At 38.2% G+C, this 23,264-nt stretch overlaps 1 protein-coding gene across 1 annotated transcript; it reads left to right on the forward strand.

The window, feature by feature from the left end:
- Nucleotides 1–419: 419 nt before the first annotated feature.
- Cisd1 (CDGSH iron sulfur domain 1) lies at nucleotides 420–11,672 on the forward strand (the record flags this gene model as incomplete). Its single annotated transcript, XM_013514872.1, is given in 2 exon segments — nucleotides 420–625; nucleotides 8,895–11,672. Coding segments are annotated over 2 exon segments (296 nt in total), but the record flags the coding sequence as incomplete, so codon positions are not given.
- Between the last annotated feature and the right edge of the window lie 11,592 nt (nucleotides 11,673–23,264).

Here is a 23,264-nt window from a genome sequence, read left to right on the forward strand (position 1 = left end):
ACCTAATTTTTTTCATCTCATTTGTAATACAGATTTTTATTTTTCAGTGGTTTTGCTTTTTCTTTTAACCAGTAAATTTTTGCAGGCTCATTTGTTATTTTAAGACTATTTATGAACACTTTAAAAAAGAGTATTAAGCCTTATTTTTCCTTCTCTTAGAGAAAATAACCCATTTCCCTCTTCTAGCTTGATTTAGCTGCCATCCCTCAATAGAGAGTATACAGCTGCTGTAAGGGCTGGAGAAAGTCTTAGCAAAAGCCTATTACTACTCCAGTGTGTTTTGGTCATTTTATGAACTTTAAAAAGTCTTCGACTGTTAGGCAGTTCGATATTCAAAAATTGGATTTCCTGAGCATTTGTGTTAGATTATTAATATATATTTTGGTTTTGATAATTACTCTTTTCCTTCCCTGCTGTAGTTGAATGGATCGCAGCAGTTACCATCGCTGCAGGGACAGCTGTAATTGGATACCTAGCTTACAAAAGATTCTATGTTAAAGATCATCGCGGTAAATCTATGGTAAACCTTCACATCCAGAAAGACAACCCTAAAGTAGTACATGCTTTTGACATGGAGGATTTGGGAGATAAAGCTGTGTACTGCCGTTGTTGGAGGTCTAAAAAGGTGAGGAAAACAACTGGTTCACACAATGCCATTTTTAATGTAATATATCTTTTTTATACCATTTTATCAAATTTTATTTTCAGATGTTGTTAAGGTATCCCTTTTTATTACTTTCCGATTCTGTTAAGAAATACATTTACTAAAAGCTCCATGCAGTAAAATTACATCATCCCCTCCATTGAGTTCAGGTAAATTTAACTATGTTCTTCTCCAAAGGAGATACAAGAATATCTAATTTACTCTTAGGATTTCCTCCTCAAGTGGATTTTAGCCTCTGCTATCCAAGTATCCCAGGATGTGGGAATGCCTGAAAACAAAGAGAAACAAAGGATGTCAAGTCTTTTTTTTTTTTTCTTTCAAACTCTGTACTAGGACAATTTTTAGAAATCTCAAAAGAAACTTGGTAACAGTGACCCTTACATTAATTACTGGCAAACATCACAAGCTACCTTTCAGCTAGAGCTCCTATACTTAAATAACTAACTTAAGATCTTTAAAAATATTTCTTTTATAAGTATTATATTTTACAAAGTTTCTTGTGAATGTATCACCTATGATACCTTTAGACATGGGGTGGGGGGATGATCTCAGATGTCAGAGTCCTCCCCCAAGGCTCAACTTGAAAGGACTTATATACTGAGTTCAGAATGACTGATGTGTTGTGAAATGTTTTGTAAAGACTGTGTATGCTGCCACTAATAACATTCCGATAAACTGGATTGCACAAGAAATAATACTAATATGTTCCTTAAAAAATAATGAAATGCTATATCTGGTCTAGGGTTTAACTCAGTGGTAGAATGCTTGCCTCGCATGCTTGATACCATAGGGTAAATCCCCAGCTCTGAAAAAAAAAACGGTCAGCTTCTGAAAACAGTACACCAGGGCCTCTTTCCATAGCGGAGATCCATTTTGGTGCGTCAAGTATAACATATATGGATGAAGCTAGGTATTAAAAAGTGTATTTCACTAAACCATTTATCTCCATATGATTAATGTTGTCCATTCTGGTGATGTAGAGCTTAGATTATGTTCAAAGACTGCTTGATGAGTGTATGGAATACAAACCAAAATTTGTAGAGATGTTACTACAAATACACCTTAAGAAGAACATTGTTCATTTCAAATGTGAGATTGTTATTGTAACTACTCATGGAATCACATTCGGTATACTAAACTTGGTTTGTTTTTATGAAAAGTGTCCCTATAGTAAGCTTTATTCTCTTGTTGCTCACCAGAAACAAAACAATGTATCTAGAAAGTGTAGAACTTGTGCCAGAGTATCACATAGTTCACTTACTACTTCATACAGCTTTTGTTTGTAGACAGTTTGGTTCACAAACAGAAGCATTTGGCAAAATTTTGTTTTTGTTTGCAAACTCTGCATCAAGGGACAGATACAACTGTGGCCGTCTTTCCTACATAAACACAAACGTGGCCGTCTTTTTGAAAATTGTGAAATTCGTGAACCGAGGTATCACTGTGTGTATATACTGTGTATGGAAGAAGTTAAACAATAATAATAGATGTCCTGGATGTATACTAAGTTTAGTACAAGTGTTTTAGATAAAAGGAAGAGTTTAAATCATGGACTAGAATTTTCTGGGAAGGCTTAGTAATAATATTTGAGAGAGAAATTGCCCCTGAGAAGATTGGTGGCATATAAATAAACTGTATTAGGGACCCTTTCTCAGAAACAAAAAAAAAATTCGAATGAAGAAAAGTATAATAGATGAAGGCTGTAGTCTGCTCCTTGCATCAGTTCCTTTTTCTCAAAGAGTACATCTAAATTGAGAGTCTGGAGCGCCAGGGTGAGAATTTGTACTTCCAGACATGGGCAAGGGGGACCTTGGAGGAATATTAGACATAAAGTTATGATCAGATACCAGAGTACCAGCTCTGAAATACAGAGAAATATGAAGGAAAAAAACCCACAAAAAATTTTGAGGAAGAATCAGCCAAATTGGAAACTTACAGAGAAAAACTGAAGGATCCAGGCATATGGATATGAAAAGCCAATTTCCTAGGACAGTGATAACAGTGAGTTCCGAAGAATGAATCTGAGGTGACAGTTCAACCCAGACGCACAGTGGATGAGCAAAGCGTGGGGTAAAGCTGAGGCCTCAAGGCTGCAGATAGAGATCAACTGATGAGTCAAGCGCAGGAGTGCAACTGATCTCTGCGAAGATAAAAATCAAGAGCTATGTCTGAAATCTGGGAGAGTTTTCTACATTGGGGAAAACGTTACAGGGGTCAGGGGAGTGGGATGGGCCAAAGAGGTTAGAATAGAGCTAAAAATATTATGGGTTTAAAGTGTGAAAGAAAAAATTTTCAGAGGCTTGGTACTAAACATTGGCCCCTGCAAAGACAACTACATAGACTATTTTAAACAAGTAGGCAGTTGATCTTTTGGTGTCATTTCAACAGAAAAATTGGAATTAAAGCTGCGTGCCCATGCAGGTGATAATGTGAATTACTAATAAAGAAATGCAGAACTTCAGTAAGTACAGTGAATGGACAGAAAACAGTAAGGTAACTGCGTCAGTGAACTGTGAGGTGTGACTTTGAGATCAGGTGAAGAATGTTTCCTTTGATTGGTTTTCCCAGAGGGTGAAGTGTCCAATAAAGTGAACCTGGACTTCGATCTCAAGTATTTCAGGAAGAACCACAAATGGACAAGAGTTAGTTGTTTACATATTTATTAGATGTTTTAATTCAACAAAACATTCCAGGATTGTTCTTTAATTTTACAGTTCAGATTGTCCAGATGGTTAGACTAGGGACAGCCATTTCTACAAGTAGATTTTAAGAAAAGGAATGTCAAACCAGTTATTTTCATTTTCATTTGTCTTTTTTTGCTGTTGGAAGGTCTTTTATGCCATTTAGTGATCATCTTTGCATCTAGGATTTAGCAGTTCAAATTTTCACTAAATTTTGGGCATTTATTATACCTGCAGGACTCAATTAAGGATTGATTTGGAATATTACTCAAGTGAATGAATGTTCTTATTCTTCAGACACCTTTGGAAACTCCCCACATTCCTGAGGTTCCTAAGGTTATCACAGGAGCTGCCAGGTCACACACTTCCTTGGCAATTCACAAAAGACATAAAATTAATATTTTTGGCTAAATGTTCTGTTGAGGTAATGTTCAATTATTTTCAGCTTATTCAAATCAGTTGTTTGTACTTATAACAAAATCTAAACACTTACATGTTATATAAACTTTGTTCACTTCCAAATAATTTTTTAATGGTTCTGGGGATTGAACCCAGGGCCTTGCAGTGATACACTAGCGGTCTACCCCTGGCTACATCCCTGGACCTTTTTTTGAATTTTTGAGACAGAGTCTCACTAAGTTGCCCAAACTGGCCTCAAATTTGGGGAATCCTCCTGTATTAGCCTCTAAGTAGCTGGACATAAGCCATCCAGCCCAGCTTCTAATTCATTGAGGTACAGACACCCATGCCTAATGAACTAGAGCTCCTGGTAACATAATTTGCACTTGTTAACATACCCCACTCCTCCTCTCCCAGGTGTAGTACAGCCTTTGCTGTTTCAGAAACTGGCCTATTTGATACTGTTTCACTAAAGAGTGGTCCAAATTTAAATTGAGTGGAAAAAATCCAACAGTGGAAATGATTAAAGTGCCTTCCAGAAAAGGTGGTATTTGACACAGTTGTGTCTAGAAAGAAGGTGGAAGAGAAGGAGAATAAGCATATTTATGAAACTCAGCTTTAAATTGGAAGAGTCTTTCAAAATAAAAAAAGCATGCCAGATGTGGTGCACACCTGTAATCCCAGCACTTGGGAGGCTGAAGCAGGAGGATCACCACTAGTTTGAGGCCAGCCTGGGCTACATAGTGAGGTAAGGACCAACCTGGACTACAGAGCTAAAACTCTGTCTCAAAAAAAAAAAATTAAAAACAATAAAATAACTTCAGTGTAAGAAGGAAGAGCCTTGCTACATTCCCATCTCCCCACCTACCTCAGAGGATATGTAGAATTTTATCTTACAGTTGCTTTTGAGTATTTAGTGATGGTGGTGGTGGTAAGCTTGCTTCTGTTTTGGTAGAAAGGAGAGAGACAGAGAATGAATCTAGCCTATTAATGGCATAGAAGTGACTTTTATCCAGACTCTGTTTCTTCATAGGAATTATTTTTCAACTGCTGATTAGATTCCTTGGAAATTCATGTAAGGATGGTCTTAGAGAATCATAACTTTTATTTCTGCCTTTTAAAATTCATTATCCTTTTACTAAGTATGTAAGACTGGTATAAAATGTCATATTGTTCTCTATGATAGTCTCAGAGATTTCATTACCTTAGTTTTCTTTCTCAACAAAAGCAATCATATTTCTCAGTTTAGTTTATGGTAATGAGCCAAAATGACCCCAGACAACTTTCTTGGAACAGAACATCAAAACCATTAAATGTACAAAGTTTACGCAAGACTGAAAAAAAAAAGGAACAAAGTTTATAGAACAAAAATCATGTGTTGGTTTTTTTAAAATTGTTTTGGGTGGAAGAGATAGCTCAAGGAGGAGCATTTATTTTGAGTCACTGTGAAAACAACTTGAGATGTAGGGGTCATTCAGTAAACAAATTTTGTGGTTTTTTATGAAGAGATTTAACATATTACTGGCTTTCCAGGTGAGCAACAAGGGCCTGTGGTATTTTTCTATTAAACTTTTATTCCAGCCTCTTCTTACCCTTGTGTCTCCAGTTTTAAAGATTTCTAATTTTCAAGTTGGGTTAACACAAAAGGATATTTTCTGGACTTGCAAGAACTTCAGCTAATTTGACTCGGAAACCCTACTTCAAGATTTGTTAAATGAACACTAGCATATTACAACAAATTTTATAGAATTTGATAAGAAAAAAAATTAAATTTTGTTTAAATTACTCATTTTGGCTCTTGATTGAAAGGTGTTTTTAGTTTTATTAATTTAAAAAGGCAAATCAGCAATGAATAAATATAATCACATGAAGTTTAGAACAAGATTCCAATTTAGGGCTGGGGATGTAGCTCAGTGGTAGAGTGTTTGCCTAGCTTGCACAAGGCCCTGAGTTCAATCCTTAGTAACATTTGTGCGCACGTGCGCGCACACACACGTTCTAATTTAAGGTATAAATCCTAGGGTGAAGTCATTGGTGGCGAACCTGTGGCACATGCATTGTTTTCCTTTTAAGACAAAAGATGTTAATGTATGGGTTGTTTTTTTTTCTAAAGGAGAACCTCTTATTCAGGCTTAATTGCATTGTTGGCACTTTGTGATAAATAAGTAGGTTTGGGGTTGCAGTTTGGGTACCCAGTCTCTAAAAGGTTCGCCATCACTGGAGTAAGTGGTATAAAAAGTCACATTAGAGGATATCTGTGTCGTAAGGCCCCAAGTTGCACCCTCAGCACTGCAAAAAAGAAAGTAACCTGTGTCAATGAACCTCTCAAATGATTTGTAATACTTAGTTTATATTTAAAATTTCCTTTTTTTATAATTTAATGTATCAAAGTTAATGCCTATGATCTATTACTCACTAGTTTTCAAAGAAGTATTTTTCTTTGCTTTTAAGAATGTGAAGAAACAGGCTGATTTCAGTCTTTAAGCAGAAGAAGATAATTAAAGTATAATTTTAGACATTATATCTTAATATTTAAAAGACTGTATTTCTCTATGCATTTCTCTCCTGTCTTGATTCTACGGTATTTGTGCAGGAAAATAATGTGCAAAATTATACTAGGTTTACTAGAAATTAAAAAAATAAAAACTAAGTGCCATTTCAGTAGGTTTTTTTCATTTTTCAGGCTAGCCACAGTGAAGAACACCTGTAATCATGGCTCCTTAGAAGGCTAAAGCAGGAGGATCTCAAGTTCAAGGCCAGCGTGGGCAACTTAGCTAGACCCTATATTAAAAATTTAAAACTGCAGGGGATATAGCTTAGTGGTAGAGTGTCCCTGGATTTGAGCTGCATTGCCACAAAGAAATGTTACATTTTTCAGAAATGCATTTTATAACCCGTGTGGGTAAAGCTGTAGAGTGCGGTGTGTTGTATGTTCATGTTATTTATAAAAATGAAGTTTATTTACAGTGTAAACTTTTATTCCCACTATGAAGTCATGTGTTTATGAAACATACTGCATTTGGAAATGATGTACTTTGCTGTGGGATACATTTTAGTTTGGTTTTTTTGACCGCTTTGCTCATCTATCTCTTATCTAAAAAAAGAAAAGGATAAGCTTTTTGTACGTAAAATTTACCCTTCCATCTACTGCTGGGTAAAATTTGTATCTAGAAGTACAATCTGATACTTTGAGATATTCTGTAATTTTTAATTACATTAGTGCCTTTTAGAATTGTGTACAGACAGAAAAATTGAGAGGATCTCATGTGAGCTAGATATTATTTTCATAACTTCTTTTTTTTTTTTTTTTTTTTTTTTTGGTACTGGGGATCAAACTCAACCTTGTGCTTGGCAGGCAGGTGCTTGTGCCGCTGAGCTACATCCCCGGTCCCGTAGCTAAGTATTATTTTAACCTCAGAATAAAGGGTTCTGAGTATCATAGCTTACAAGGATATATAGATCCTCAAAATTGAGGTATCTAAAATTATAGTCCTTCACTTTAATGAGGTGATTATTACCCTGAAGTACAATATTCCGTTTCCATTACTTTATTCCTCTACATAGGTTCTTTCAATGCTACAGTACCTTGTACCAAACTGAAACTATCTGTGTAGGTACATTGAAAACATCAAGAATAGTACAAAGATGCTAGTTCTCATGGCATAGAAATAAAATGTGTAAATACAGAAGGAAAGAAATGAAGGCTTTACTAATAATTGCACCTCCTAAATGTAAAATACTAAGGCGTCATATGAAACATTATTGAATTCTTACAGTTTAGCAATAAGGAGGTTATATTTGCAAAAACCCAGGATATCTAGAGAGTATGAATAGTCAGACATGAAAGAAAATATAACCATAAGAAAGATAAAGTAACAGCAGAAGTGATCTTACCAGAATATCACTGAGACTTGAAGATGAAATAAGATGTGGCAAAAGAAGACAAATAAGATATGACAAAAAAAATTCTCAAGCTTGTAAAGTTAGCAAAAATAATGAAGGAAAACCGGCCAATTTTAGACACAGTTATCCCCCTGTGGTAGGCTGATCAATGTGATCACAAAGAACCTATAAATAAGCACTTGCATAATGAAATTATTTTGATAGAATTATGAATAAAGGTATAACAATTTGAAAAGCAGCAGGCTCTAGGGATGCAGTAGGATGTATCTTAGAAGAGAATTTCACAAAGTATGCTCTACAGAATGCTATGGTAATAGTTATCAAAGTTTAAAGTATGCATAGTCAACTTAAAAAATTCTGGATTAAACTAGTATTTTTTTACAGGCCGACTTCTTTACAAACGTATGGTATTCATTTAAACAGTGAAACTAAAACAGGATATCAGCTTCTTTGAAACACACTGGGAAACACTGTTAGAAATTTAGTTCTCCTTTCTTTCCTCCCACAGGACCCCAAAATGTCACTTATGCATAAAATGTGAAATTATGGAAAGAATGAAAATTATAAATATACATTAATCACATTTCTAAAACAAAAAGTCTCCATGAACCATGTTAAAAAGGGAAATACTGGTATAATTTTATAAAAGTAAAGAAATTAAACATATTAAAAATAAAACAAAAAGACGTGGAGAAAAGATTACTGCAAGGATGATCAACATAAGAATCATTCAGAAATGATTATAAACAAATGAATTTAAAAATCCTACAAATAGGGTTGTAGGTAAAGCTCAGGGACATGAAGCTCTGGGTTCAATCCCCAGCACCCAAAAAAAACCTTAACAGAATAAATAGGCAACGGACATAGTTCATTAGAAAACCATTTAGTCTACAGATGTGGAAAAGTTTTTCAATATCCATCATCAGATACAACAGTAAAATTGAAATAATGATCTGCATATTATCCTCAGATGGATTTCTGCCTCCTTTTTAGCCTATGTATTTTATATAAGCTCTTTAAGAAAGCCTATAAGGTACCCAAGAAAAGTCACTTTAAGTTACTATACACGCCGGGGATATAGCTCAGCGGCATAAGCCCCTGCCTGGCAAGCACAAGGTCCTGAGTTTGATTCCTGGTACCAAAGAAAAAAAAAAGTTACGATACATGTAAATTAAGCATCTCTCCCCACTCTGCCAAACATGACATTGCTTTGGGCATTAAACATTTCACATTCTCTCTTTTTCTAGTTCCCATTCTGTGACGGGTCTCACACAAAACACAATGAAGAGACTGGGGACAACGTGGGACCTCTGATCATCAAGAAAAAAGAAACTTAATTGGACGGTTTTGACGCTACAAGTCAACTCGTTGTGATGTTGCCTGATGGCTTAATCAGAGTGGCTAGCACTTCTGTCTCACTCCCCTCCCCTGGATTCTAGCTGTGGTGTGTTGCAGACTTCAGCTTTCACGTTCATGGCATTTGCCTTACTTGTTGAAACATCGTGGTGCACATTTGTTTAAACAGGAAAAAAAAGAGGAAAAATCAATTTCATGGCTTGTGGGTTATTTTAGTATTGACAGGATCCATTTCTTTACATTTAAAATAATGGTATTAGAATATAGCTGTATCTTGAAGTTAACATTAAATTATTCTCAAAATCATGTATATGCAGATCTTACTTGTTTCAAAGAAAAACAGTTCCCTTTTCATGTTACTTCGTTAACCTAGAAGAAAAATAGGGTATGATTACTCTACATTAATTTCTTAACACAATCTAAGAAAAACCTGTTAGGACCTTGCTTTTCGTCTTGCAATGGTAATGACAGTAAGAAAATGTGGTTTCTGTGTTTTCAAAGTTTTCAGTCAGAATAGACTGTGAGTGTTTATTTTATTATAAATCATCCAGGTCAGTAATAAAGGGGAAGCAACTTCGTGTTCATCTTCATGGATGTTAAATTGATCGGTTCAGGAACCAGTAGTGGAACTTTAGATCACAGTGATGATAGATTCCAAAGTGACCACGAAGAGTGTCTTTAGATGTAATTTCCAGGATGCTGGCCCAAGGAGCGGTCAGCCCTCCAAGCTGAGGACGTGGAAAGAGTGAGACGGAACCCATGTGCAGTCCGACTGCAAGGCCACATGTCTATGACAGAAACAGTAGTCACAAGGTTTGCTCGAAGGCTTGAGAAAAAGTTTTATTTTCCACTCTGGATAATCAAACACATGACATATCCTAGTAAAGAAACTATTGTGGGAATTTAAAAATAAAAGAGATCTTTTAAATGATACAATACCTTTCCTGAAAAGGAAAAATTTGAAGACAAGTGCATATGTGATATTCTTCACTCCACAGAAGCAGTGCATTCATTACTGATTGTAAAAAAGAAAAGTAGGAAAACTAAAAATAATTAGATGTAGTAAAAGAATTAAGACAGGAATAGTTAATATTTTACTTAGGTTTTAGAGTTTTATGGATGAGAAGGAACAGTCATGACAAAATAATTTGGGCAAACATTTTGACTGATGGAACAGATAAACATTCCTTTAGTACACTTGAATTCTCGGTAGTAGTTAATCACAAGATTCCACCTACTACAGTCCAGTTGCCATGGGTGTTTCAACAATCAAACCAGATGGGAGTATCTGCATTATATGTTTACTCCTTGCTTTCTGTTCTGTTTTGTTTGTTCGTGCTCGGATTGACCCCTGAGCTTCATACATGCCAGGCAAGCACTTTACCACAGAGCCCCCAATCGCGGATATTTTTAAAGTTACAGTTTAATGTATTAAATACATAAAGGTTGATGCTAAAATTATGTACACTAGTTTTGAGTAGCCTGAGACTGACCTGGGCATGTCTTTTAAGGAATATCTTGAGTACAAAATCCAAACTGCTACAGTCTTCCTTCTTCACTTAGGTGAGAATTTTTCCCTGCCAGCCCCCAGCTTTTTAAGTAATTATAAACGATCAGCCAAAGAGATCATCATAGTTTTAAAAGTTATCTGTTTAAAAAAAATCTACAAACCTCTAAAGTTTCTGATAAAGGGACATCATGTTACAGCATACAATAAACTTTAATTTAAAATCATATTGTTACACTTTTCTAGTTAGTGGTAGGGGAACACCTAGTATCTGTTTTCAGAACTATTTTTTCAAAGGTAGAACTATATGAGGCTATGAATGGGGGTATATGATGAAATCAGAAGTGATTACTACAATAAAAGAGATTGCAATAGTTTACTTGATCTTAACCAAAAGGCCAAGAAGCGATAAGATCTCAATATTTCAAAATGATTAGGTAATTGTAGTTTCAGGATCATGTTAAAATTGTGTCACATGCTTTTGAACCAATTTGCTGTATGACATTAAAACATTTTTATATTAACCAAAAAATTAAATGAGTATGGTTAACGAGATCTTTTACACAAAAATTGTGTGTAAGCAGCATACCATGTTGTACACCTGTAATCCCCCATCACTTTGGGAGTGTGAAAGAACAGCAAGTTTGAACCCAGCTTGGACAGCTTAGCAACTTAGGCAGACCCTGCCTCAAAATCAAAATTTCTGAAATACGGCTGGGACTATAAGTCAGTGCAAAGACTGGGTTCAGTCTGCAGTACCACAAAAGTTAAATTGTGTGCAATTTCTGTCTAGTTAAATACCTTAAGACTTCATATTGCCTGTTTATTTGATTATCAGACAGATGGGGCCCCCAGCAGTTTTTCTGTGTATCATTTATGTTTCCAGTATATCTGCAGCAAGATTTTATGCTAGAAGTTTCTTAGGTAGACAGTCATGATTTAGAGTCACATCCATCTATGTGTGAAACACAGTTGTCAGCCATCTCTAGACCGTGTAATTGAGTTATGAAGCATGTTGAAGAATTAGGAGCTCACAGATCAGATTGTATAATTTAGGGCACAAATTATATAATTATGGTAATTTGGTTTGGGGTTATTTTACTTTATAAACTATGGCACCTATACTATGTATATCAATTATTCTATAAAGTAGATGAAATTATTTTATTTTGCATTCATTATGAAGGTGTTTGGTTTGTTTGAAGATAAATATTGACTAAGGTTCCTGATTAGCAACATGTGTAGTGCCTGAGTATCTATGAAGGTGTATTCTACTAGCTGGTGATGCAGGCCAGAAGCTGTTCTTTGGTTTGTTTTTGTGGTTGTTTAGCTTCGCTTGTTTTTGCAAAACCACTCACCTCGCAGCTTTTTAAATTGAGGCATCTGAGCTCAATGGTATTTTAAGCACTTGTCCCCAAATTCTAGGACAAGATTTAAATTTTCTGCTATCCTGTGGGGAGGGCTAATAAATTTGATTTTTTTTTTTTTTTTTTTTTTGGTGCTAGAGTGGAATCCAGAGCTTTAGCATGCTAGGTAAGCAACAGAGCTGCATCCCCAGTCCCCCCACCTTTTTCTTTTTTTGAGACAGGGCCTTACTGTGCATTTCAAACTGACCTTAAACTGGCCGTGTAGACCAGGCTGGCCTTGAACTTGCAGGCAATTTACCTCAGCCTCCCAGCTGGGATTCCAGGCATATGTCACTACACCTGGCTTGAATTCAGTTTTTAAAAATGATTCTAATTTGAAGTACTCTTTAGTCAATGAAATATTGATGTTACATTTGCTTTAAATATCTTAGCAAAAGAAGAAGTTGGTAGCCCTATATTTAACTGCCCCATGAATTCTACAAGCCTAGGTATCACTAAGCCAAGGTTTTTCTCTGGTACCGGGAACCGAACTCACGACCTTGCGCTTGCCAGGCAGGCGCTTTTGCCGCTGAGCTAAATCCCCAGCCCCCATCACTAAGCCAAGGACTAAGGTCCTGTCTAGTGTCATTTAAGGCCTGAGAAATGTCATTTTATTAAAGTATTAAAATTACTTTATTGATTTCAATAGTTTGTATATGTGAAATTGTTCATATCTGATAACACAATATGGGAGGCTTCATGGAAAGTAATTTTTAAAAAGTAGTTTTTACCTCCATTCACTTTACCACCCTGGATCCAAGCCAAGGACAATACCAATCTGTCCTAATCGCTTCTCAACCTATAACTAAATGATTATATAGTGTGAAGATTCACAATGAATGACTGCTGCCTGTGCATCAGTTTTTCTTTTTTTTTTTTGTTTTTTGTTTTTGTTTTTCTCCAGTACTGGGAACCGAACTCACAACCTTGCGCTTGCCAGGCAGGCGCTTTGCCGCTGAGCTAAATCCCCAGCCCCTGCATCAGTTTTTCTTGAGAAAAGGCTGTATTTTATGGGTTTAAGAAAGTTGGTGGGTGAAGTGGTAGAGCGCTTGCTTAGCATGGATAGCATTTGGTTCGATTTCCAGAACCACAGAAAAAAAGTTTCATAAAGGAATTGCATAGACTAACTGAACTTGCCAAGAATCATGCTAAATGAGAAAGGCTAGGAATATTTTCCATCAGTAAATCATTGAAAAAATATAGCTAAAGTTTATTAAATTAAAAGTGTTGCTATGGTGTTATCCTTGATGTATCTGAACAACAAAAGCAATTCAGTCTCAAAATGGATTTGATTTGCCAACCTTATAATGTCTGCCAGACATTGTGGAAATATTTTCTTTTTGTAGTACCTGTATCTTTTAGGGTGAAACACTTCTAGTTCTTCCAACATATCCTAAAAAGTAGCCAGGAAGTAGCCAGGCATGAGGACACACACCTGTAATCCCAGAACTCGGGAAGCTGAGGCAGGAGGATCGCTGTGAGTTTGAGGCCAGCCTAGATTGCAAAGTGAGTTAAAGGCCAGCCTGAACTACATAGTAAAACCTTGTCTCAAAAAGACAATTAAAGAAAAGGCAATTTCTATCAAGACCTCAGTCTTCAGGTATGAGATTGTTTTCATTTATGTACCGAATTATACAGATTACCAGCTTCATTTTTCATTTAAAATAATTTTGAACATGGCCCACATATCTACATACTCATTCCTGGGAATAATTCCTGTCAACATTGTTCCTTACTGGGTTAGACAGTGGCTCATCTGTGCAAGATGTGTGAGTGATGATGTCCCTTAGCTAGGGACACAGGTAAGTCTATTACACTTTATTTCAAACTTTCCAGCTATGAAAGGTAAAGTTTCATTTACGAAATCTATCCCCATAATAGTACTTTTTCCTAAACTTGCCCTTGGTGTTTGTTCTGACCTAGGGCCTTGCTAAATTGCTCAGGCTGGGCTCAAGCATATGGTCTTCCTGCCTCATCATCCTCCCTACATGCCAGGGTCGCACACTTGTGTCACTACACCTGGCTCTAGGCTTGTTTTCCCCTTAAGCTTTCTTAATGAGAGTTCCCTTTCCTTCTGACAATAAAATTCTCAGCCTTCACCTTACCAGCACTATTTAGTATCCTTCATGTGAACATGTTTGTATTTCTTCACTTTGCAGCCTTCCAACAAGGAGCATTTTGATCATCACTTAAAGCAACCTCATCCCTTTTCTTCTTAATCCTACTTTTCTTAGAATCCACAGAGAGGCTGCTGCTAGTCTGGAGCTAAAATGAGTTTTCACTGCACCTGCTTCAGTCCTGACCCAGGACGCCACCTAGTGTAGAGTGTCTGATAATGCGAGCACTAACTCAAGGGACTTTTTTTTTTTTTAATGGTCTGTTTGAGACAGGGTCTCGCTATGCAGTTCAGGCTTACCTTAAGCTCACTTTGTAGCCCAGGCTGGTCTCGAACTCGCAAGGATCTCCCTGCCTCAGCCTCCCGAGTGCTGGGGTTACAGGCGTGCGCCACCACGCCCAGCTGACATTTTATAATTTAACATAATCAGTATAGGGAATTGATTTAAATCCCTTATCCTCTTTTTTTTTTTTTTTTCCCCCTACCCACAGCTTCCAAACTGTCACTTCAAGGGACATTGATCCAGCAGCAGCTGCCCCAGTGTACCAGGCTCTGGCGCTGAGATTGGGAAGGTGTTGGGACCCTCCACTAGTTAGTCCAGAAGGCTTTATCTGAAGCAACAACTTCTACACCATTTTGAGCTTTGCCCTCTCAGAGGCCTTAGGGCTCTTTTGCCGGAAGCTGGCCGGCTTTATCTTTGCCAAGGGGAGCAGCCATCTTCATTCCCCAGAATCAATTTCAGGACCTTAAGCTTGCCAGGCAGGAAGTCCCTGATCCTAGAGTACCTTTATACACCTGTAAATTTGGGCACCTGTGGCTATTTGCATTTCTGACTTCTTTGTTTTTGACATCTAGTTTGAGAAATCCGGCAGTGTTTCAGGACTCACTGCTGTTTAACTCCTGAAAAAATAATGCTTCGAATTTTGGTCATTACAGTATTCTCAGTACCTAGCACAGGTAAAAGTATGTAACAGATGTTCAGTAAATGCTTGTTTTAATAAGCAGATCTGAATGCAATTTTTAAAGGATACAAAGATAATTGCCAAGAAATCAGTATTTCTGTCTTATTCTACCCCAAACCCTGATAATTGGTTTTTAAAATTATTTTTCTGTGTCTAATGTTCTAAGGTTTTCAATTTTTTGCATTAAGAAAATTAGTAGCTATTTTATCATAACAAGATTGAGTATAACCTACCTAATCAACACTTCTGTGGTGAAACTGATATTAAAGAAAACATCAAACAACTGAATATCCAGGGCAGGGACGTACAGCTTAGTAGCAGTGGTACTACAGCTTGCCTTGCGTTTGTGAGACCCAGTGTTTGATTCCCAGTGCCACAAAAGCCAAAGACAAAGGAAAAAAATTACCCACATCAGCTTGAATCAAGCCGGTGTGCACATGTGCTCATCATCAGGGAGAAGTGTGATAGCTGGGTCTTTTTCCAACCAGTGGACGTCACTAAGAAAAAGGTGGTGTGAGTGTCCTCAGCACCGGGAGCAACTTCCTTGCCGTAGTCCCTCACCGCTGACAAAGTGCATCGGTGCTGAGTTTGTCTCCACTCCCTCCTTGGCCAGGAGCACCTCTTCAGCTGCTGAGCTGACCGCAGCTTGCGGGGTGGGGTGCTGAAACAGCCAGAAATACTACAGACGACAGCCTCAGCCTCTGGGCAGTCTCCCATTATTCTGACCTCAGTTGTCCCTACCCACAGCTTCCAAACTCACTTCAAGGGACGTTGACCCAGCAGCAGCTGCCCCAGGGTACCAGGCTCTGGGGCTGAGATTGGGAAGGTGTTGGGACCCTCCACTAGTTAGGCCGGAAGCCTTTATCTGAAGCAACAACTTCTACACTATTTTGAGCTTTGCCCTCTCAGAGGCCTTAGGGCTCTTTTGCCGGAAGTTGGCGGGCTTTATCTTTGCCAAGGGGAGCAGCCATCTTCATCTCCCATGGTCCTTTCTGCTCTCTGCCTTGTGTGTTTCCTTTCCTACATTGCCCCCAGGCAGTCTGGGCAGGGGTGGTTCAGGGTTGGGCAGAAAAGACAATATATATCAATTGGGGTGGAGCTGCTATGAAAAAGACAAGTTTCTAGTGTTTGCAAGATGGGCAACTTCTAATGGCATTCGTGACCTCCTTAAAGGGCAGTATAGATGAGCACAATGAACATGGGCTTCTCAGACTTGAGTTTGAATCCCTCTTCTACCCTTCATGACTTGAGATCTTGAGAAATTGTTCAACGGTTAATTTTGTGTGTCTGGGCTGGGGATTTAGCTCAGCGGCAAAGTGCCTGCCTGGCAAGTGCAAGGTCGTGAGTTCGATTCCTGGTACCAGAAGAAAAACAAAAACAAACAAATAAAAATTTTGTGTGTCAGTTACATGGGGTCACAGAGTGCCCAGACGTTTGGTAGCACATTCTTGTGTTTGTGTGTGTGTGTGTGTGTGTCTGAGGAAGATTTAACATTACATAGATGCAGCTCATCCAATCCTCTGAAAGCCAGAAGAGACCAAAAAACCTGAGCCTCCAGGAAGAGTTGCTTCCTGTCTGCTGACTTGGAACACTGCTTCTGCCCGGGCCTCAGCTTGCTGGCCTTCATACTGACACTCACCATCCGCACTCTGGGCCTCACTTTGCTCTGGGCCTCGCTTTGCGGGCTGTCAGCAGAGATCCCATCTGGTCTGGTCAGCCTCCATAATCAGGCATCTCTGTCTACTCTACCTCTCTCCCTATTGCCTTCCTGTTGGTCTTGTTTCTCTTGAAAATCTTTATGCAGGCTCTTTTCTTTTTTTTTTTTAAGCATATAAAAGAGAGATAGTACCTATCCTGTGAGTGTTACAGAACGTAAGCATCTACCGTGGTATCGCACATATAATGTGTGCTTCCTTGACTTCCATAACCTGAAACCTGCCTTTTGCTAGAACATTGAGAGATTCAAAGCTGTTTCCCACATATTCCAGAAAAGTGACTGACCACTGGTAAATTTTTGCTAACACTCCCTTTTCTAACAAAATCCCCTGTTTTTCTTCATGAGAGGAAGAAAAATCCACTTTTTAAGTGTCCTGCAGTGATTTCTACAAATGACAATGGAGCATCTACTGTTAGCTAGAATGGAACTAACAAGACTGAAATGGTCACTGCTTATTGGAGAAGATCAGTTTATCAACACCAAGGCCCCCTCCAGCTCTCAGAAGGAGAGGCGTGAGGGACAATCCAGCCATTATAACTAGAGGCACAAAAAGGGAGCCATAAGTACACAAGCTACAACAGCGCAAGAGACCCACATCCAGAACCAGAAGTCAAAGCAAAAGAATGAGTAAACATTTCTGTGGGGCTTTTCTCTGGTTTGTTTATTTGGTGCTGGGGATTGAATCCAGGGCCTCATGCATGCTAAGCATGCACTCTGTGATTGAGCGATATCTTCAGCACCATGAGCGACTTTGATGGGGAAGAGAGGTGAGCAAGTTTGAAGACTGGGAGATCAGTTCAGAGCAATCCATCTTTCCCTCTCCACCAAGATGGCGCCAATGGGTTCTACCACTGCTTACATCTGCAATGCCCCATACTGTGAACAAATATCAGTAATACCCCCACACACACTTGGGCTACTTGAAATCTAGCTGTCATTCCTGATGCATCCCATGAAACAAGACAAAGTAGAAGCCAGCCCTTGCTGCCTAAGGCAAAACTTGAAAGGATTTGTGTTCAACCAGGACCCCCTCCCGGTGAGGCTGAAAAGTTAAATTAAGGGTGGTTAAGTATTGTTGTCATTGCCTAATGAAGAAATACCTGATCTAGATAAAAATGTTTCATGACCTCTGTACAAATAGTGCTAGGGGATTTTTTTTATCATACTGAACTGATATATAGCACCATAAAATTATACACATTAATGGGATGTCATGTGATCATTTAATATTGTGTAATGTTTAAGTAGGATTAAATATACATCTCAAATATTTATCATTTCTTTATGGTAATAAAATCCTTTCTTCTGGCTTTTTGAGTTATGCAGTACACTAAGCTTCTCTGTCAGTAGAACATCTTTAATCCAGCTGTCACAGTACCCATTGGTCAACTTCCCCCGATCTTTCCCTGACCCCCACTCACTCCAGCCTCTGCTAACCACCATCCTACTGCAATCTTAATCTAAGATCCACTGTTTTAGATTCCACATATGGGCAAGATGGTAAAGAACTTGACTTTCAGTTCCTGACTTGTTTCTTAACATAATGATCTCCATTCCATTCATGTTATCACCAGTACCAGGATTTTATTCTTTTTATGACTGAATGATACTCCATTATGTATACATATAACATTTTCTTTCTCCATTCATCACTTGATTGACACTTAGATTATTTCCTTGTTTTGGCTATTGTGAATAGTGCCGAAATAAGCACGGAACTGCAGATGTCTGTTGGAAATTAAGCTATACCAAAAAGCAATTTTGAAAAGGTTTATTTTACTAGTTTATGCCATGGCGATTCTCAGTATTCACTATCCACTAATGAGCACCCTGACGGATTCTTAACAGAGACCAAAGAGCTCTTGGTCAGTTCATTTAAACTCTCTGAGCAGCTATAAAACAGGTATAACCAGACTATCTCACAGAGTATCATGAAAATAAAATGCATGTGAAGCATTTATCAAAAGACAATTAAAACAAATTTAGATACAGTTCTAATTGGCTTTTATTAACAGTTCATGAAACCAAGGAAGCCTCTATTCTACCAACTTGTTACATCAGTTGTTTGTTTGTTGGTTTGTTTTCCAACGCTGAGAGTCAAATCCAGGGCTTCTCACGTGGCTGACAAATGTTCTATCAGTGAGCTATATCGCTAGCCCTAGATTACTCTTTTAGTAAGAGTTAAAGGAGGAGATTTTCTTATTATGCTGACTTGGATAGACTGGAATCTGTTTTCAGGAAAAGATGTTCTCTTTGGAAATCTGTATGCTTCCTTAAAGTTCGAGGAGGTGACATTCAGCATGGATCACTTCATTTTGACTCAGTTTGGTCTCTTAGAGCCTAGTGCAGGAGGTCAACCCAAAACAATGGCTTCCCCTAATTTTTGTTTAGCATAGTTTATACTGTGTCCAACACATGGTAAGTGTGTTCCATTATTCACTGATATCCACTGATCTCCTGCTGTGTAACAGCCTGTTAGAGTGTTGTAGGACTTACTTTTTAAGAGAAAAAAAAATAAAAACGATGCAGAATTTCAAAACAAGATAATAGGAAATTAACAATGGTTATGATATTGAATATTATTATCTTCAAAGCAGTTGCTCAGATTACAGGATATAGGCGTGCAAGATTTGATCAAACCATATAAGCACAAACCGTTCCTTTCAATGAACTAATAGAAATTAGTACTACAGTTATCTTAGCTATCTTGTGTGTATATGAATTTTTTTCTTCCCACATCCCAGTTGTTCTTTTCTTTTGAGCAGTATTTTTATACAATGGAGTACTACTCAACTATAAAAAAAGATAAACTCCAGGCTTTAATAGATAAATGGATGCAACTAGAGACCATACTCGTAAGAGAAATAAATCAGACCTGCATGTGTGAACGTTGTGTTGTCCCCTTAGTATAAGAAAGTGTAGGACTTATTACTACTGGGTAAAAATGACTATTTCCTTTCAAAGAAGCTGTTTCCCTCATCAGAAACTAAAGTTTAGTAATAGCTATAACGAGCCTACCCTAATTGATTTGGGACGTAAGGTTTTCACTAACTAAGGACTCAAACACACGGTGCAACAGCGATGAGATTGAAGATTTTGAGCTGAGAGGAGCAGCCCAAACATTCCTACACGTGCTCTGTCGCTGTCCTGTAGCCTCTCCTCTTAACCTGCGCCTCCACTGCATCGGCCGTGTGGGAGAAAAGTGTACTGAGAAATGCAAACCCGTGGCAATCCCCACGCCCACCAGAGGGCGTCCTAGCCTGAGGGAGATGTTTCTGTGACAAAGTACAGTGGGTCAGAGCTGTTTTTTGTTCTTGTTTTTGTTTTTTGGCAGGTTTTTCATCATTTCATCAAGATTAGAAAGACTGCAGCACTGCTGACTAAAGAGTGTGCCATTTTTATTTCAAAGAAGCAGTTTCAACCAAAGATTTTAATTAGTGTCCTAAGGAAAGAAAGTGTGTAAACCCTAAAGGCAAAATCAAATACCAGTTGGTACGCTGATCAAAGGATGTGGGTCTCAGGCTGCTGTTTGTCTGTAGGCACAGAAAACCACATACAGGTAAGGACTTTAAAAAGCTCCACATGCAGTAAAACATAAAATGTCTAATCTCCCATTGCCTTCGCATATATCTTTTATTATTTTTATTTAAAGAGAATCTTAAAAAATAACAAAATAACAACAACATAGACCAAAACAAAACAACACAATTAAACCAAAGGAAATATTTAAAATAACACAATTCCTGGGTGGAACATGTTTCGGTAGCCTTAACTTTCTAATTTTCCAAAGAGTAATGAGTTTGCTTTTTCTTGTTTTATAAAAAGGACTCCAAATATTCATAATGCTTGACTGGGGTAAAACGAGTCAGCTACCCAGGTGTACACCTTTTCCTCTGTGTATGTGCGTGGTATTTATGATGTATTACAAGTCCAAAAAAAAGTCACTTTACGGATACAAATCAAGGTGCATAGGATGAGATGGAGAAAAGACACACGTGGCAGTGCTTGCTGACTCTGGCGGTGTTGAGCACTGCGTGTGGGGGAGGCCCTGCCTTGGAGCCTCAGCAGTGCAAAGGAAAAGGGGGGACACGTACCTTCTGGGACTACAGCTTGTACTGGAAGGTGCTGTACCAGCAGAAAAGCCCAGAAGGATCCAGAGGAAAGAGCTCTTTGAGTTCTAGCGGTGGGAAAAAGCCAAACAGGACCAGGGCTTGAAACACCAAGCACAAAGTGAGGAAAGGAAAGGCCTGTCTGAGTGGCCCGTTCAGTGGAACCAGCACAAATACACAGCCTCACCCGAAACAGTGTGTGAGCACAAGCTAGGCAACCCAAAAACTCAGCATGAGATGGAATTTCAAGACAAATTTCCCATGATGTAAACGCCATTGCATTTACTTCCATCCTGATAACAATACACAGTGATTAACCACTGTTACCCTCCTATTGTCTTGTTTTGAAATTTGGGGTTTTTTTTTTTCTCACTTAGTTACTTTGGTTATCAGCTTCAACCAGACCCTTTCACGAGAGCCTATGTACTAATAAACACTATCACACTGGCGGAGGGTTTTTTGGAGGTTACAAAATACTTCTCAAGTATCATCTCAGTTGATCTTCACAGAAGCCCTGTGAGGTGGCTAATCTTTCCTGCTCTTCGTTTTATAGATGGCCTGGACAGTTAAGCACCTTGCAAAGGTCACGCCGTTAACAAGGGAGTTAATAAGAGTGAAAAGCAGATATAGGCCGTCTTGAAGACCTCTGTATTTTCTGTAGCAAAAGACCACTTCTTTTTTTTTTTTTTTTTTTTTTTCCAGTTTTGGGGATTGAACCCAGAGGTATTCTACCACTGAGCTACATCCCCAGCCTTTTTTTTTCTTTTTCTTTTTTTACTTTTTTTTTTACTGTTAGACAAGACCTCATTAGGTTTCCCAAGGGAGTCTTAAATTTGTGATCCTCCAGCCTCGGCTTTGCTGAGTTCCAGATCGCCTCTGGTATCCTGCGTAGACACTAAGCACACTCTGCGCTCCATATCTTGTTCCGCATCCTCTGCTGCGACCAACCATGGGCTGAAAATGTTCAAAGAATATGCAATGCCCTGAGATCACTCCCCAACACCCCCCAAAAAAAGGAAAAAAGAGGGAAAAAAAGATATCTGTACTAAACTTGTAGACTGCCTTCCTTGTCATTATTCCCTTCACAATGCAGTATATCTATTTACCTAGTGTTCACATTGAATTGGGTAATATAAGTAATCTGGATCGAAAGGCTATGGTAGAATGTTCATAGATTAAGAGCAAATATAACACATGTTGTACGAAGGACTTCAGCATCCTCAGATTGTGCAGCCTAATTTTATTTTATTATTTTTTTAAAGGGGGCTCATTTATTGTTACTGTTTCAAATGTACAAAAAACCTAGAAAATACCCCCCTTGAAGCCTAATTTTAATTTTTTTCTTCTATGTCTTCCTGTATCTCTACTCTTCCTTTCTTCTATTGTTTCTCAAGTTTATAAATTTATTTATTCATCTACCTTTCGTGTGTCTCTGAGCCTTTGGCATCTGGATAGCGTCTACTTCACTTCTGTTATTTTGTCCTTACCGTTGTTTTGTGGTGACTCCAGTGACAACAGGCCGTTTGGCACAGCTTTCACGTGCTGGCTGGTTCATTTCTTTCTTGTCTAAAGCATGTAAGCATGAGATGTTGCATTAAATAAAAATCTATTGTCTTGGATTAGGCTTCTCCCTGGGCCACAACAGCCCAGACTAAAAGTAAAAATGGAAGGCCAGGCGTGGTGGCGCACGCCTGTAATCCCAGCACTTGGGAGGCTGAGGCAGGAGGATTGTTGTGAGTTCAAGACCAGCCTGGGCTACAAAGTGAGCTCAAGACCAGCCTGAACTTCATAGTAAGACCCTGTCTCAAAAAGACAAAAATAAATAAAGTCAAAATGGAGTGACCCATGCTAAAGTCTCCAAAGGAAATGAAAGAAAGTTGTTATCTGACCTCCCAAGAAACCAGGAAAAAGCGGTAACAGCCAAATATCCCAAACAAGCTCACTGCAATTGTCACCATAATGAAGCACCTTCTGCCAGCACCTTTACAAAAAAAAAAGGTAACCATAAGTAACCTAATGCTAACCAGTCATCTTCTATTTTTCTGTTTCCACCTTTCAAGAAAATGAACTTTGAAGTGATCAATCCATTTCTCCTTTGTTTCTGCTTTCTTCAGCATTTCTCCTTCTATAAAATCAGCATCCTCTGCTCGACCCTTTAGCACACTTACTCTATTTTATGAAGTGAAATGTTGCTCCATTCTAGAACTGAAAATAAAGCCAATTAATATCTTTAATTTAAATTGTTTTAATTTTATCTTTTGATGGAGCCAAACCAACAGACTCCCTGGACTTCCATTTATGATACAGCTCTCCCAATCCACAACATCTAAAATAGTCTCTAACGGGATATAAGATTTCAGAGTGTTTATTTCAGGACTCTGTTGTCACAGTGCCACAAGCCTGCACATTCCCAAGTCACATATCGAATGTCTGCCCTGGATTAA

This window comes from Chinchilla lanigera, unplaced genomic scaffold (assembly GCF_000276665.1).
Source record: "Chinchilla lanigera isolate Chin_1 unplaced genomic scaffold, ChiLan1.0 scaffold00024, whole genome shotgun sequence".
In the NCBI taxonomy this organism is placed as follows: domain Eukaryota; kingdom Metazoa; phylum Chordata; class Mammalia; order Rodentia; family Chinchillidae; genus Chinchilla; species Chinchilla lanigera.